Genomic DNA, 15,395 nt, shown 5'->3' on the forward strand with positions numbered 1-15,395 from the left:
TCAGCTGGTTAAGGCTATAGAGTCCAACCACACACCTACTGAGTTTCTGCCTGCTGAATCTGTCCATTCTGACAGGGAGGTGTTAAAGTCTCCAACTATAATAGTGGATTCATCTTTTTCTCCTTGCAATTTTATTAGTTTCCCCTTCACATACTTTGATGCTCTGTTGTTAGGTGCATACACCTGTGTCCTCTTGGAAAATTAATCCTTTTAATACTGTGCAATGCTATTCTTTATCTCTGAAAGTCTGTTTTATTGGTCTGAAGTCTGAAATTAGTATAGCTATTCTTGCTTTCTTTTGATTAGTTTTAGCACGGTATATACTTCTCCAGTCATTTACTTTTAAGACATAAGTGTCTGCATATCTAAAGGGGGTTTCCTGTGGACAATATATAGTGGGATCCTGTTCTTTGACCCTCCCTGACAATCGCTACCTTTCACTTGGAGTACCTGCACCACTGATATGCACAGTCATATTGATACAGTTCGGTTAATACTAGCTCTATTCGTTACTATTTATTCATTGCTCTTGTTCTTTGTTCCTATTTTTGTCTCCCACTCTTCCTGCCTTTTGAAGTTTTAATTGATTTTACATGATTTCATTTTCTCTCCTTTATTAACACATCACTTATAGTTCTTTTTAAAAAAAAAAAACTTTTTAATGGCTACCCTGGAGTATGTAATATACGTTTCTAGTTAAGTCAAGTCCACTTTCAAATAAAACTCAATCACTTTATGGAAAGTGCAAGTATCTCACAATAACGATATACTTGTATTTTTGAATACATGGTTGCAATAAGGATAGAAAAATGAAAGTGTTTACTTATTTCCTTCTCTGATAATCCTCCCTTCTTTATGTAGTCATGAGTCTCAGATCAACATTCTCCATTCCCTGCAGAACTTCTTTTAATGTTTCTTGCAAGGCAGGTCTACTGGCAACAAATCTCCTTCAACAAATCACTTCTGAAGGACAATTTTGGGGGTTACAGAATTATAGGTTGGTGGAGTTTTGTTCTCTCCACCCTTCTAACTATTTCACTCTCCTCTTGTCTCACTTCAATAGTTTCCTGTCACAGTCAGCTCACGTTGTCATAACAAAATACAGTCTGTGTATCACTAAACAGTTGTCTTAAACAACATCAATCTATTTCTCACAGTTCTAAAGTCTGGAGGTCAGAGATTATGGTGCTGGCCCAGTCGCTCTCTTCCTGGTTTGCAAATGGTCACGTGCTCTGTCTTTACACAGCAGTGACAGAAGGAGCTCTGGTATCTCTCTCTTCTTACAAGGGCGCTAATCCCATCATGAGGGCACCACCCTCGTGACCTCATCTAAACATAATTATCTCCAAAAAGCCCATCTCCAAATACCAGCCCACTGGGGATCAGGGTTTCAACTTATGAATTTGGGGAAACAATTCTGTTCATAGCCGTTCCTGAGAGAAGTCAGATAAAATCCTGACCTTTGCTCTCCAAAGGTAAGGTAAGGATATTTATTTCCTGTTTTCTTTCAAGATGTTTTCTTTAGCTTTGATTTTTAGCATTTTGAATGATAGGCACTTGTTTAGCTTTTGTTTTTGTTGTTAGGGGTTTTTTGAATTTATCCTGTTTGGGGTTTTTTTGAGCTTCCTGAATCTGTGGTTTGGGGTCCAATATTAATTTGGGGAAGATCTCAGTCATTAGGACTTCAAGTATTTTTTCTGCTCCTTTTTCTCCTCTCCTTCTGACATCTTCATTACACATATGTTACACTTTTTGCAGTTGTCCCACAGTCCTTGTATATTTGGTTTCTTCAGTCTTTTCTCATGCCAAAATGAATTAGAAGTTTTTGTACACATCACCTTAAGCTCAAGGATTCTTCGGCGGTGTTCATCAAAGGCATCCTTCGTTTCTGTTACAGTGTTTTTGTTTTCGTTTTTTAATTGCTAGCATTTCCTTTTTGGTCTTCCTTAAAATTTTCATCTTTCTGCTTACATGGCCCATCTGCACTTACAGCCTGTCTACTTCATTCATTAGAGTCATTAGCATATTAATCATAACTGTTTCAAATTCCCAATATGATAATTCCATCATCCCTGCCATATCTAAATCTGATTCTAATGCTTGCTCTATCCTTTCAAACTGTATTTTACGCCTTGTAGTATGCCGCATTGTTTTTTACACACTGGGTGAAAAGACCTGGGGTAAACCAGCCTTTACTGATGGGGTGGCAAGGCATACAGGGAGTATTCTACGGTCCTGTGATCACTTCTGAGTCTTTCAGGGACCCTGTGTCTGGACTGTGAACTCTGTAAGTGCTTCTGAGTCCCGTCCACATTTCAGGTGGGACAGAATGGCCAGAATGGGTTGGATTGGAGTTGGTATTTCCTTTTGCCCACATGGAAGGCTAGAGCCAACTGGAGTTTGGGATTTCCCTTATTCCAAGTCATTTAGGCTCTGACAAAAATCCCCATAGTTCAGGCTGTGGTGAAATCTTGAGGGCAGGCCTTGTTAAGAAGAGACTAACGCTCTAATGTATTTCAAAATGGCTACTCTTCCCTTCCACCTGCTGAACGCAGGCAGGGATTTTTCTCTGATATTCACAGGGAACCTGTTTAAGGGCCTGGAGGTAAAATGCACAGAGGTGTGGGCTGTCCCTGATGACTGGGTCCCCTGGAGGTCTGAACTCCCAGACTTGCCCACACTGAGTCCCCAGCAACACCTAGCTGGCAGTTCAGATTTTCCTGCCCTGGGACTTGTTCCCACAGAGGTTTCTGCTCCTGGGTTCCTGCTCCAGTGAGACGTGATTCCCCGTATCGACCTGTCTCTCTCTCTGACTTTGGAAGGAGCCAGCTGCTTGCTTCTTGCCTTCTCTGGTGGATTTAAAAAAGAGCTGTTGATTTTTTGTTTGTTCAGCTCTTTACTTATTGTAGGATGGAGATACAACTTCCAGACTCCTTACATGCTGGACCAGAACCAGGAAGCTGGTACTTGTTTCCAAGGCTTCCAAGGCAATTCAGTGGGGAGAGGTTAGTCTTTCCAGCAGTTGTGCTAGTGAATCTCAATCTTTACTTCATCTCATACATAAAAATCAACTCAAACTGGATCACAGATCTAAACATTAGAGCTACAACTACCTAACTTCGAGGAAAAAATATTTGTGACCTCGTGTTAGGTAAATATTTTTAGATAAGATGTAAAAAGCACAGACCATAAAGTTAATAATTGACAAACTGGATTTCCTTATAATTAAACACTTGTGCTCTTTGAAAAATGCTGTTAATGAAATGGACAGAGAAGCCAAGAACTGGAAAAAAATATATTGCAATATATATTTGTTAAAGGACTTCAGAACATGTAAAAAAAAAATTTTATACCTCAATAAAAACATGTAGTGCAATTTTTTAATGAGAAAAAAAGACTTTAACATATTTTTCACCAATGAAGATGCATTAAGTAGCAAGCAAGCATACGAAGCCTACTCAACAGCATTCATTATTAGAGAAATGCAAATTATAACTACAATTAGACACCAGTTCATAATAGGAGTACTATTTTTAAAAACTAGTGAAACATTAAGTGCCAGGAAGACTCTGGAACACTTTGAAATCTGAAAGATTATGAGGGGATCTAAAATGGTACACACTTTGGAAAACAGGCAATTTCTTAAAAAGTTAAATATTAACAAACCATGTGACCCATCAATACCACTCCTAGGTCTTTACTATGTATAAATAAAAACACATCCACACTAACACCTACACACAAATGTTTATAGAAAATGTGGTATATACGCAGGGTGGACTATTATTCAGCCATAGAAAGAGTGAAATCTTGCCATTTGCAATGACATGGAGAGAGCTCGTAGTTTAATGCTAAGGGAAATAAGAGAGACATATGATTTCACTCATGTGTGGAATTTAAGAAGCAAAACAAATAAGCAAAAGGAATAAAAGAGAGAGAGAGAGATAAACCAAGAAACAGACTCCTAACTATAGAGAACATACTAATGGTTACCAGAGGGCGGAGATGCCCCCCCCTGCCCCGCGGGGCGATGAGTGAAACAGGTGATGGGGATTAAAGAGGGCACCTGTCATGATGAGTGCCAGGTGTTGTATGGACGTGTTAAATCACTATATCGTGCACCTGGAACAGATAGAATGGTGTATGTTAACCCGCATTAAACTAAAAACTAAAACAAAACCTTCAAAAATACTTGCATCATTAAAAAAATTAAAAATTTAAAACTTAAAAATGGATGAAAAATAAATATGTACACAAACACTGTTTTACCAAAATGAACAGAAAGAGGTCCTCAGAAGGGCAAGGACTCAGAAAATAACTACCCCAGTACTGTTCCTGAATAAAATACCTGGCGTCCTGTGACAGCATAAAGAAATGCATTCAGAAGAAAGAACATGCGATTTGCCGTGTAATTGTTGTTCTGCACAATAAGATAAACGTGGCGACAGGGTCACCACCAACACCTGAATTACCTTTGTGTATTAGAAGACCGACTCTTCCTCTTTCTCCCCCTTTCTTTATATGAAAGAAAGTATCTATATGGAATGGACGGAAGGAGTGAGGGAGAAAATTATCCTGTGGACAATCACAGACAGAGTCCATGGGAATGCCCAGGGAGATAATCATATCACACTCCTTCCTTTGCACAACGGGGAACAGACAATTATCTTCCTGCCACCCACAACCACACGTTTAATAAGATTTTAAGTTACTCGTTTTAAGAAGTTAGCAAAGGAGTGTCACTGGATAGCTATTAAGAAGCCTTTGGAACATGCTTTATTTTTATTTGCTTTTGTATGTTTAAGTTTTATTTTATCAAAGAGGTATCTGTTGTTTAAAACAGCAAAGGTAGGATGTCCATCAATTCAAGAAACATGTGTAGTATTAATTAACGTTTTTCCAGAACAGAGATGCCCCGGACATTCTGTGTGTTACTGTCTTCAGATGTTATAGAAACTCTACAGTTTTATGACACTGAAAATGAGCAAGAGGGTCCCCAGCCTACAGCACCTCATGGCCCAAAGGCCTGCTTCCTGCGGGCAATGCTTTCCAGCTGTTGCTTCTACACCTATGACCCTATTTCCAAATAACTCGCTTGTTGTATTATTTCTTGACTTTTTCCAATTTTAGATATTATTTGCCAACTTTCCGGTATGGAGGACAAGGTTAAGATGGTCCCAACACAACACTCACTCACACACCCACACAGTGGCACACACAAACACACAACCATACGCACACCCTCCCCTATTTTTCCATTCTCCATGTAACCATTATTCAGGGCACCATAAACGCAAACTGCTGTCCACAGCTGAGAATCGTTACCTTTCTCTTCGGACACAGCTTTTGTGTTTTCCTAAAGTTAACGCTCATCTTGGTTTTCATCTTCTCGGGCCTCCCCGGCCGCCAGCCTAGCTTCAGCTCTCTTCATCTGGATAAATCGGCGGGCCATCTGTTTTCTAGATCTTAAAATCTTGTTGCTATCATCTCCGCTCCTGTTCTCTGTCCACGAGGCATCAGGCAATTCTCTCTCCCGTCTTTTGAGCGATATTCAAGAAGATGGAGAAGGCGACACACAGGTCCTCCTGACCACCGCGCTCAGCAGGGGCTCCGGCAGGGCCGGTCATGATGCCGGGAGACAACCCGGGGGTTCGGTGCTCCCCCGCAAGGCACATGCTCCGGGTGTCGTCAAATACCACCCAGGCCCCACCCCGCAGGCCCCGCTCTCCTGATGCGCTCAGATCCCGTGTCTTTCATGGCTAGAGGAACACTTGCGCTCGCTTAAACCGCCAGCGGGTGTAATAGACGGGAGGAGACGGGAGAAGGCCCTCGCGCCTCCCACCTACCTTCACGGCGCCGAAGCAGAAGGCGTGGAGCAGGCCCGCCGCCGCCGCACTCCGGGCCACACCGTAAACAGCCGAGGTCAGGCCTGAAACGGCTGCAACACAAACACGCACAGGCTCACAACCGAACACGGAAGATAGGGCCAAGACGAGGTTGTAGCTTCCGACTGCAAAATGCCCGCCACGGGAGCCAAGAAAACCTCCGCGGGGTCAGTCGAAAGTACCCGACGACTTCATGCAAAAGGAGAGAGAGACACTAACCGTTTACCTAAAAATTCCGCAGGAAAACACTGGAAAGGAATTCCTGGCAACATTCTTAGAAGACGTGTGAACACGTCCAGCCTGAGGAAGGGAGGCCCCCCGGCTTACAGCGGGGCGCCGCTGGCCAAAATAAGCAGCACAGATGAAGGCTCCCGCCGAAGAAAGGGCGGACACGGCTCCGTCTAACAAATGGGCAGTGCTCGTGTGTGTCCGTGTGCGTCTGTGTGCAACCGTGAGTCTGTGTGCGTCCGTGCGTGCATGTGTCTGTGTGCACCCATGCGTGTGTGTGCGTGTATGTGCGTCCGTGCGTCTGTGTGCGACCATGCGTCTCTGTACGTCCGGGCGTGCATGCTTGTCTGTGTGCGTCCGGGCGTCTGTGTGCGTCCATGCGTGCGTGTGCGTCTGTGTGTGTCCGTGCGTCTGTGTGCACCCGTGCGTGTGTGTGCGTGTATGTGCGGCCGTGCGTCTGTGTACATCCGTGCGTGTGTGCGACTATGCATCAGTGCATGCGTGTGCATCTTTGCGCGTGTTAGCGCACATGAGTACATCTCTGTGTGTGCATGTGTGCGTCCGTGTGCGTCTGTGCATGTATGTGCGTCCATGCACGTATGTTAACGAATGTAAGTGCATCTGTGTGTGCCTGTGTGTGTCTGTGTACATCCGTGCATGTGTGTGCATCTGTGTGTGTCCGTGCACATGTTAACGATTGTGTGTGCATCCCTATATGTGCACATGTGTGCATCTGTGTGTGTCCGTTCATGTGTGTGCACCTGGTGTGTGCATCCATGCATGTGCATTAGCACACGTGAGTGCATCTCTGTATGTGCACGTGTGTGTCTGCATGTGTGTGTATGTGCATCCATGCGTGTGTCTTAACGAACGTGAGTGCATCCCTTTGTGTGCATCCAGGCATGGGTGTGCATCTGTGCGTGTGTCCATGTGCGTGTTAGCACACATGAGTGCATTTCTGCACATGTGTGCATCTGTGTGTGTTTGCACATCTGTGCACACGTGCATGCATGTGCATGTGTGTGCATGTGTGTGTGTGTGTGTGTGTGTAATGAGGGGGGAACAGTACTGGCTCACCAGCTGTGCTGTCACTTCATGTATGATTTCACTTCATTCTTAGAGGGAGGGACTCTAGGCGAGCCGTGTATGTATTTCCATTTAGAGAAGAGTAAACTTTACAGTCAAGCAACCAGCACAAAGTCTCCAGCTAAGGGCTAAGCGAGGTTTTAGCCACTGCCGGCTGAATCTAGAGTGGTGTGTCAAGGAAAGGTCACCCGGGTGGGAGACACGGGTCCCCTGTCTGTCCAGGTGCACACAAGAAGTAGCTCAGTGTTGAGGACAAAGAAAACTGAGCTGGGGGCACCTTGGTGACTCATTTGTTAGACGGCTGCCTTCACTCAGGTCATAATACCAGCGTCCTAGGATCGAGCCCTGTGTCGGGCTCCTTGCTCCACAGGAAGCCCGCTTCTCCCTCTTCCATTCCCCCTGCTTGTGCCTCTCTCACTGTCTCTGTCTGTCAATTAAATAAATAAAATCTTAAAAGAAAAGAAAGAACACCAAGCTGTCTGGACTCCATTCCATGCAGCCCTTATCAGAACTTTAGACTCTTTTACAGGAAGACTGGGATGTAGATGACTTACCAGAACCTCCGAAAAACAGCATGTCAATTTGTTCCAAAAGATAAATGCAGAAAGTGTTGATCTGCGGGAAGAGCCCGAGGAGGGAAATTGCAGGGAAGCAATATAAAAATACTGGAAGTGAACAGACAAAACAGACAGTAAGTGTGCGGCGGGTGGCCCCTGGTCCCCGAGGCAATCCTGCCTGCTCCCCTTCCAGCTCCCAGCCACCCCACCCCTGCCCACATCCTGGAGGCAGTTCTGGACTCCTCGCACTCCTAGGAGGAGGGTCTGCGAGCCCAGTGGAAATGTGCTCGTGGAAGTAACACGGGGCTGCGTCCGAGGAAAAGGCCCAGGCAAAGAACACAGGCGAGCGCAACACCTAGCAGAGACCTCAGATGGTGAGGGACACAGTGGACCAGTCCGCAGTGTTAAAGAGCGGGCTTGCACCTGGAGGGCGTGAGGATCGGGGGACGAAACTGGGAAACTCCAGGAACAGGTAAAGCTAACGGCAGTAGGTAGGCAGCTCTCTCCCTGCATGGGGGTAGGAGGTGTCAACTTGGAGCTGGGAGCTCCTCATTTGGGGCTTGTCCCCAGGAGCATTTGAGGTCTTGAGACCTGAACGCCACCTGAAATTCAAGGTCAGTGGGAACTCCAGGTTCGCAGAGGAACAGGGGAGGGTGGTGACGAGGAAACCACACACAGTGACAGTGGGACAGTGACGGGCCTGACCTCCTGGGGACTGGAGCATCTGGGACATGAAGGCGACCAGAGGAAGAGGGTGCCCCCTCCCAAAATCGGAACAGTGCATCTGGGCAAGAGATCCACATGCCAGGATTCCGTGTTTCACAGAGATCATTCGTTGGAGGAAATCAAACATGCTAGAGCCGCATTTTACAGTTCTGTCCCTGTCATCCCCTCTTCCACACGTCTGTGCAAGTTGGGTTTCATAGAACACAGAAACTGCCATTCCCTCTGCTGTGACACATCTGTCTTCTGTCTCAGTTTATTGAGGAGAATGTCAGTGAAGTTTGATCCTGGTAAGCCCCAATAAAACTAAGGAAATTTGATTTGAAAACCCATATGCCTGAACTTTGGAACATAGACCACAGTTGACAGCGGGAGTGGGGATGGTGGGGGCCGGGGGGCTTCACCAACTTCTGAAAATCAGAAATGCACATTTTCCATCGTGAAACCGTACAAACGAGAGTCCTCGCATGTCACGTGCCCTTGCTAACAGTGGCTTGAAATTATGGGACAAATCCTTCTATAATACCAAGAGAATATTCCAACGTTCTTGGGTTTGAAGCCATATTTCGATACACGTGGTGATTATGCTGTAATGTTTTCTGTGGCAAGATTTCAATGATATTGCAATAATCCAGAGCATCTTGTGAGGAATCCACTTCTCAATCAAAGTAGGCAATAGGATACAAATATTGATCTGCTGGACATCACTCTATAGGATACAATTGTTTGTTTGTTTTCAGGTTTTGTGAATGGAACTCAGAGATATGGGAAAGATAGAAGAAAAAGAAATTTGGCGTGTCTGGGTGGCTCAGTGGGGTTGGGCAGCTGACTCTTGGTTTTGGCTCAGGTCATGATCTCAGGATCCTGGGATGGAGCCCCACACAGGGCTCTGCCCTCAGTGGAGAGTCTGCTTTGGGTTTTTCTCTCTCTTTCTCTCCCTCTGCCCCTACCCACCCCTTACTCTCTCTGTCTCCCTAAAATAAATAAATACATCTTTTATAAAAGGAAATAAGTTGAAATTTAATTATAGAACATAGCTGCATCAAAATTTTATTCCCATATAATTTCAAGCAAACTGACTCGTACCTCTTCTCTGAACTTTGAGATTCACACCCCGCAAGGAAGATGACAGGCTACACTGTAGTCTGGAGTTCTCTTGTCCAGGGTAGGGGTGGACGGAAGGCATGGTGAGATCGCATTAGTTCACCTTCTCAAGAGCTGTGTGTGTGTGTGTGTGTGTGTGTGTGAAAAAACTACACCAAGAATGAAGAACTCCAGGGAGAAGTATGGGTGTGAAAGAAAATTTTAAAGCAGCTGAGTACTGGAAACTGGTCACCAACGCAGGTGTAAGGAAACGTTTTCTGTAAGAAACACATTCGGTAATGAAACCTCAACTTGGAAGGGAAAAGGACGAGAGCCAGTGAACTGTGTCTTGAGGGTGATCCGATGGAGAGATGGCCAGCGGCGGCGGGAAGCCACAGCTAGGCGCACAGAACAGAGGCTCACTGCAGCCACCGAGGAGCCCAGCATCGAGCTCCTCTCCAGGATGTTTTCGAGCAGGAGATCTGTGGGCTTTAAAATCCAAGCCAGGGAGGTGGAAGGAGAGAGCAAGGCGGAGGCAATGTATCTCATCTGTCCTGCTGTAACTCACGTGAATAATAATAATAAAAAAAAAAAAGCAACCAAATGTTTCCTGCATTAGTAGGGCAATTAGAAAATCATGCTTGAAGTTGCTGAGGTCATTTTGCCCTTTTTCCAAAAGTAAAAAAAAAAAAAAAAGTTCCTGTGGCTGTCAGCAATTTTCCCTGTGAACAAAGATTTTTTTTTTTTCTTAGCATAACACTGAGAGGGTGTATAATTTTCTCTCACGGCTACTCCTCCTTTTCCCTAATGATTACCATAAATGCAGAAATTTCTAGTACGGTTCCATTTCTTTATAAGCAACACTTACAAATAAAAACATTGTAACTTGTTTGTTTCTTTTTTTAAAATGTGAACAATGATATTCATTACTATTCTATCCCATGACTATTGCTGTTGCGGCTTTGGGGCGAAAACAAGCAGAATTAAAATAGCATAGAAATAAAACTGAAGCCTAGGGAGTCGATGGGAATATATACAGTGTGTGTCTCCAGTGTGCCATATCTCTGTGTTAACCCATTGTCCTGCCTGTGACCTGCACTGAGCCCTGGAACCAGTATTTCTAGAAGGGGGTACATTCCAGTCAGTTGTCCCCAAACCTCCACCTATCTCTAAGGTTGGCATTATTGAAGTTGCCTTGTTGTAGGTTGTCCTAAGTGAGTAAGTTAGGGTTAGGGTTAGGGTCTGAGAAGGACCCATACAGTCCCTTCTACAACGGACAGCCACTCTTCCCGCCTGAGCCCCTTCCAAGTGAGGACCTCATGCTTCAGTAGGCAAGCCCGGGCTACCATCGGACAGCTCTAACCCAGACCATTTTATGGGTCTCTTCTGCAGTGAGCTGTGATGCACCTGCCATGGGTTGGGACTAGTTACTACGGCTGCAACCACATAGAACCACCACTGTGGGGACATCCGTCTTTTGCCCCATCTCCAGACACATTGCAGCCAGTTCCTCAGGGCACACTCTAACACTGCTCCTGCTCCTTTTGAAATACGACACGAAGAACTGAAGACCTCTTGGCTTCCTCATCTGTGGGATAATTAGAAAGCCAACCTCCTCTTGTAGGCTTTCACTAAAGTGACGCTAGTGGGAAGTATTAAAATTGCAGCCCAGAGGTTCCTATCTCTGACTGAGCAAGCTAACGAGGACTGACTCCACGGTCCCTTCCCCTTGCTCCCGGAAACATTTTGTGCCTTTTGAAGAAAGAGAGAAGTGCCTACAGGAGTATTTTGAATATACAGCAGGGGTCATAGAAGGAAAAATTAGGTAAAAATATTAACCTCAGTGTTTCTATGTCTTTCATTCTCCCCGCTCCCCCCCCCATAAAAATCAACAAGCCCTGCCACTGACCCTGTCTTATGTCCCCAAGTTTGGCCCCCAAGTCCCCCACCTCCTGGAGCGTACATCCCGCCTTCTTCCATTGTCCTATTATCTGACGGGGATGCTTGCCTTTGAGATGCTACTCTCCTCGCATGAAACAGGAACAGAAGCTCTCCATCTTCCCCAAGAGCCCAATTCCCACCGGGGTCATCTCCCAGCACTGGTTCACATCTGACCCCATCTGCCCCGAGAGGCGGATGGGGCAGGGTCAGCTCTGGCTGAAAGCAGCAGACGCGAATACTCCCTGCCCCTTTCCTGCTCCCTTCCCCGGCTGCCTCGTCTCTCTCATGAGGGAGAGGTATTGTGCAGAAAGCAGGAGAGGCACCGGTAACAGAAACAGCAGCAGTAAGGCACAGGTTTAAAGAAATATTTCACATTCCCCAGCACCGGCCGGAAGAGGACCACGGCATGAGAAGCCCATAGCACCCTCGACCACACGACGGAAAACAAGGTCACGCAGGCTGAGTTCCTGCTTTTCTCTTGTCCTTTTTCTTAAATGCTCCAGGTGTCCCTCCAAAATGACACCTGTACACATGACCTCACCCGGTAATAGGGTCCGGGTCATGGTCAAGTTACAGTGAGGTCATGAGGGTGGGCCCTGATCTAATATGCCTATTGTCCTCCTAAGAAGGGGGAATTTGGACACAGAGCCAGACACACACAGAGGGAAGATGATGTGACAGATAAGGGACAAGGCCATTGATGAGCCAAGGAGTGAGGCCAGGGCAAGTCCTTCACTTGCGCCTTCAGAGATCTTAAACTCCCAGCTTCCAGAACCACGAGACAGTAAATCTCTGATGTTCTCAGGCCCCCATGAGGAGTGCTTTGTTATGGCAGCTAGAGGAAACATACACGACTTTTTCAACCCAATACCCTTCTGTTCACTCCTCATTTTTCCTTCTCTCCTTGTTAGTCTCTGCACCTAACCCTGGCAGAAGCCACATACACGCAGATCCCGTGGCAGTAAGGGACAGAGGGTGCAGAGCCTCCACACAGGAGAACCAATGACTTTGAATTGCCCTTGCTTTCCCTCATCAAGTCAGAAAATCAGGATACACCTCTGTCGCCTTCCTCTCGTTCCCAATGGCTCTAAAGCCGTTCCACAATCTTCTCCTGCTCAGTGCAAATTAGTGTGTTTAACACATTCCCTCCACGGGGATTGCTATTGTTCTATTTTCCCATTTTTCTTTGTCCCAGAAGTCATTTAGCTGGCTTGCTCGCTTATTTACCGCTATTTTTACTTGTTACCGTGGACAAGCAGACAAAAATATCTCTTAAGGTAAAGCTTTAATGAGGAAAAGGGAATTCCAGAGAGAAAGACAAGGAAGGCCATATTCCCTGCCTCATCTCCTCCCCTCAGCGGAATTGGTCTGAAGAAAAATAAAATGAGAATACATGTAGCCAGTAGCTGATTTTAGAACAAGGGTTTCTGCTAAAAGTAAGACCTCAGGCTTTTACCAAGTACACTAAGGTCTTACTTTTTGAGCCCTCGTAACATTTTGCCTTCTGATGCCAGGGCAAATCTGCTGTTGCAAATAACTATATGCGTTCAGTGGCATTGCCTTGTTTATAGAAGCAAATTAAAGAAAAAGAGAAATGAAAGACAACCGTGTACAGAAAAACAATTTCTACACAGAATGTATGACACCCTTTTCTTCTTCTTTCTCCAAATCACCTTCAGGAGGTGCTTATCGTGTCCCTACTCACTGTAAGGGCCGAGGTGACCAGTCGAATGACAGTGAATGAGTCTTCCAAACGCTCACCCGTACATTAATTTCCTTACTACTTAAACACACTTGTGTTCGTTAGTCCATCCACTCAACAAGTATCTCTTTAGTCCCTGTATTTACCAGACACAACACGGGGTGCCAGGGAGTCGGTGTGAGAAAGGAGGCACGGGCTCTGCCTTGTCCTTGCCGAGCAGCACACAGGCTAGAGAGGCACAGACATTAGCCAAATAATCACAAGTGAACAGACGACTCCGAGATGGTTTGGTGCTACGGAAATATGGGTTATGGGGGCAGAGAAGATGGGGTCAAGCTTAGAGGAAATGGGCCATCAACTAGCACAGTCAAGGTTGTCCGGGGCACCCAGAACAGGAACACAAGGGATGGGGATGAGACGAGGAGTCACCAAGGTAGTTAGGGCTCCAGGTCAGACCCCCACATCCTTGTGACCTGTTCTGGGTGGAGCTCTGTCAACACTAACCCATGCTCGAGATCCTGGGAAAAGATGGTCAGGAGGTACCCAAGATTGAGTGTGGGCTGCAGAGAAAGGAGGCAACCTTTTGACATGTACATGTGTTTCTTATTTTTAATATTTTATTTATTTATTTGAGAGAGAGACAGTGAGAAAGAGCATGAGAGAAGGTCAGAGGGAGAAGCAGACTCCCTGTGGAGCTGGGAGCCTGATGTAAGACTCTATCCTGGACTCTGGGATTATCACCTGAGCTGAAGGCAGTCACTCAATCAACTGAGCCACCCAGGCGCCTGGGACACGTGTTTCTTGAACACCTTCCAAAATGCTTTCCTGCCCTCTCTGCTGCTAATCCCCAGGCACCCCTGGGTCCTTGTCCTCTGGACTCCAGCACTGTTGTCGGCAAGAAGACAGCAGGAAGGGACGGTCTCCAGCCTGCACAACTGTGCCTGGGTGTCTGTGTCTACTCAGACTCTGACTTTTTCATTGCTGCTTCATCTCAGAAGGGAGATTGGTCAGTTCATTTATAGGAAGGTAAAAGTTTCCGAAATTCTTTCTCAGGGTGTGTGTGTGTGTGTGTGTGTGTTCCAACTGACAGAACTTCAAGTAATATAAAAAAATAAAGTGAAAAATATCCGAGAGGGTAGTAAGTAGCAAATATTCTTGGGCAAGAGGCACAGCCTGGGAACCTAATCATGGGATCAGTTCTCCCCCACCACCCCACCCCCCAACTCCATGTTTCCTACTTGAGCTCAGAGATTCTCTAAGCACGGAGCCTGACCCTTCGCTATTATTGAGCTACTCAGCCCCTCCCATGATGTAACAGGAAGAGAGATATAGAGGACACCGACAAAGGTGGGCTGGTGGGGGGCTGCGTGTGGGGGAGTGGCTAGTTTACTGCCACTACAGTAGGAAGAAGAATGGGGAGATAGTGGTTGGGAAGGAGAGTCAGAGGGCAGCATGTCTACCATGGTTTCCACCCATAAAGAACACAAGGATATGCCGTGTCTGGGAGCCCTTCCCAGTCCCGCTGCAGAGACTCGGGGAGTTGTCATGGGGGCCAGGGAAAGAATGATGTGGAATCTCTGGCTTTGAAAAGCTCCTCTTGAGTAAGATATTCACAGGGGCTTGTGTCTTTGGTGCTTGCCCTTTATCATCTCATTTGGGCAACGAGATCACAGCCAGTCACAGGCTGGCATGCGTGTCAACCTTTGCATGTCATGGCAAGAATTCTCAGAGCACTGGCAGTGATGTCTTCATAGCTGAGGACAGCACTGGGCCAGCCTTTCCACATAATAGTGATAATGACAATGAGAACAGCTAACACCTGGTGCCCAGCCCTGGTCCTCAGGTTTACATGTACTAAATCATTTAAAACTCGTACGGACCTCAGAGGTGGGTATTATTTTTGTCCCCATATACTGTTGAATTTTTCTCAAGGTCACACAACTAGCAAAGTAGCAGAGCTGGAACTCAAACAGTCAGGCGCTGAACCACGACCCTGGGCAGGTTCCCTTTGCAAACAGAGCACCTGACAAGAAACACTGCCTAGACCTTAGGAAGCGCCTAGAGGACCAGTGACGGGCTGGGTGCCTGGCACATCCGGAACGCTGCCTGGAATAAGAACCATGCACACTCAGGCTTTGCCAGAGTGTTTGTGCCACATGGGTGGGACCGTGACCGCCACCCCAGTGGCAA

At 46.2% G+C, this 15,395-nt stretch overlaps 1 protein-coding gene across 2 annotated transcripts in view; it reads right to left on the reverse strand.

Annotated features, from left to right (window-relative positions):
• The window catches only part of PCNX2 (pecanex 2), a 288,644-nt gene that overhangs the window by 190,460 nt on the left and 82,789 nt on the right, over window positions 1-15,395 (reverse strand). For both annotated transcript variants that reach the window (XM_032312937.1, XM_032312936.1), the window contains exons 14-15: window positions 7,754-7,864; window positions 5,847-5,938 (exon numbers count right to left, since the gene is read on the reverse strand). In XM_032312937.1, the coding sequence (XP_032168828.1) occupies window positions 5,847-5,938; window positions 7,754-7,864 (203 nt within the window). The remainder of the gene's footprint in view (window positions 1-5,846; window positions 5,939-7,753; window positions 7,865-15,395) is intronic.

This window comes from Mustela erminea, chromosome 14 (genome assembly GCF_009829155.1).
Source record: "Mustela erminea isolate mMusErm1 chromosome 14, mMusErm1.Pri, whole genome shotgun sequence".
Lineage (NCBI taxonomy): Eukaryota > Metazoa > Chordata > Mammalia > Carnivora > Mustelidae > Mustela > Mustela erminea.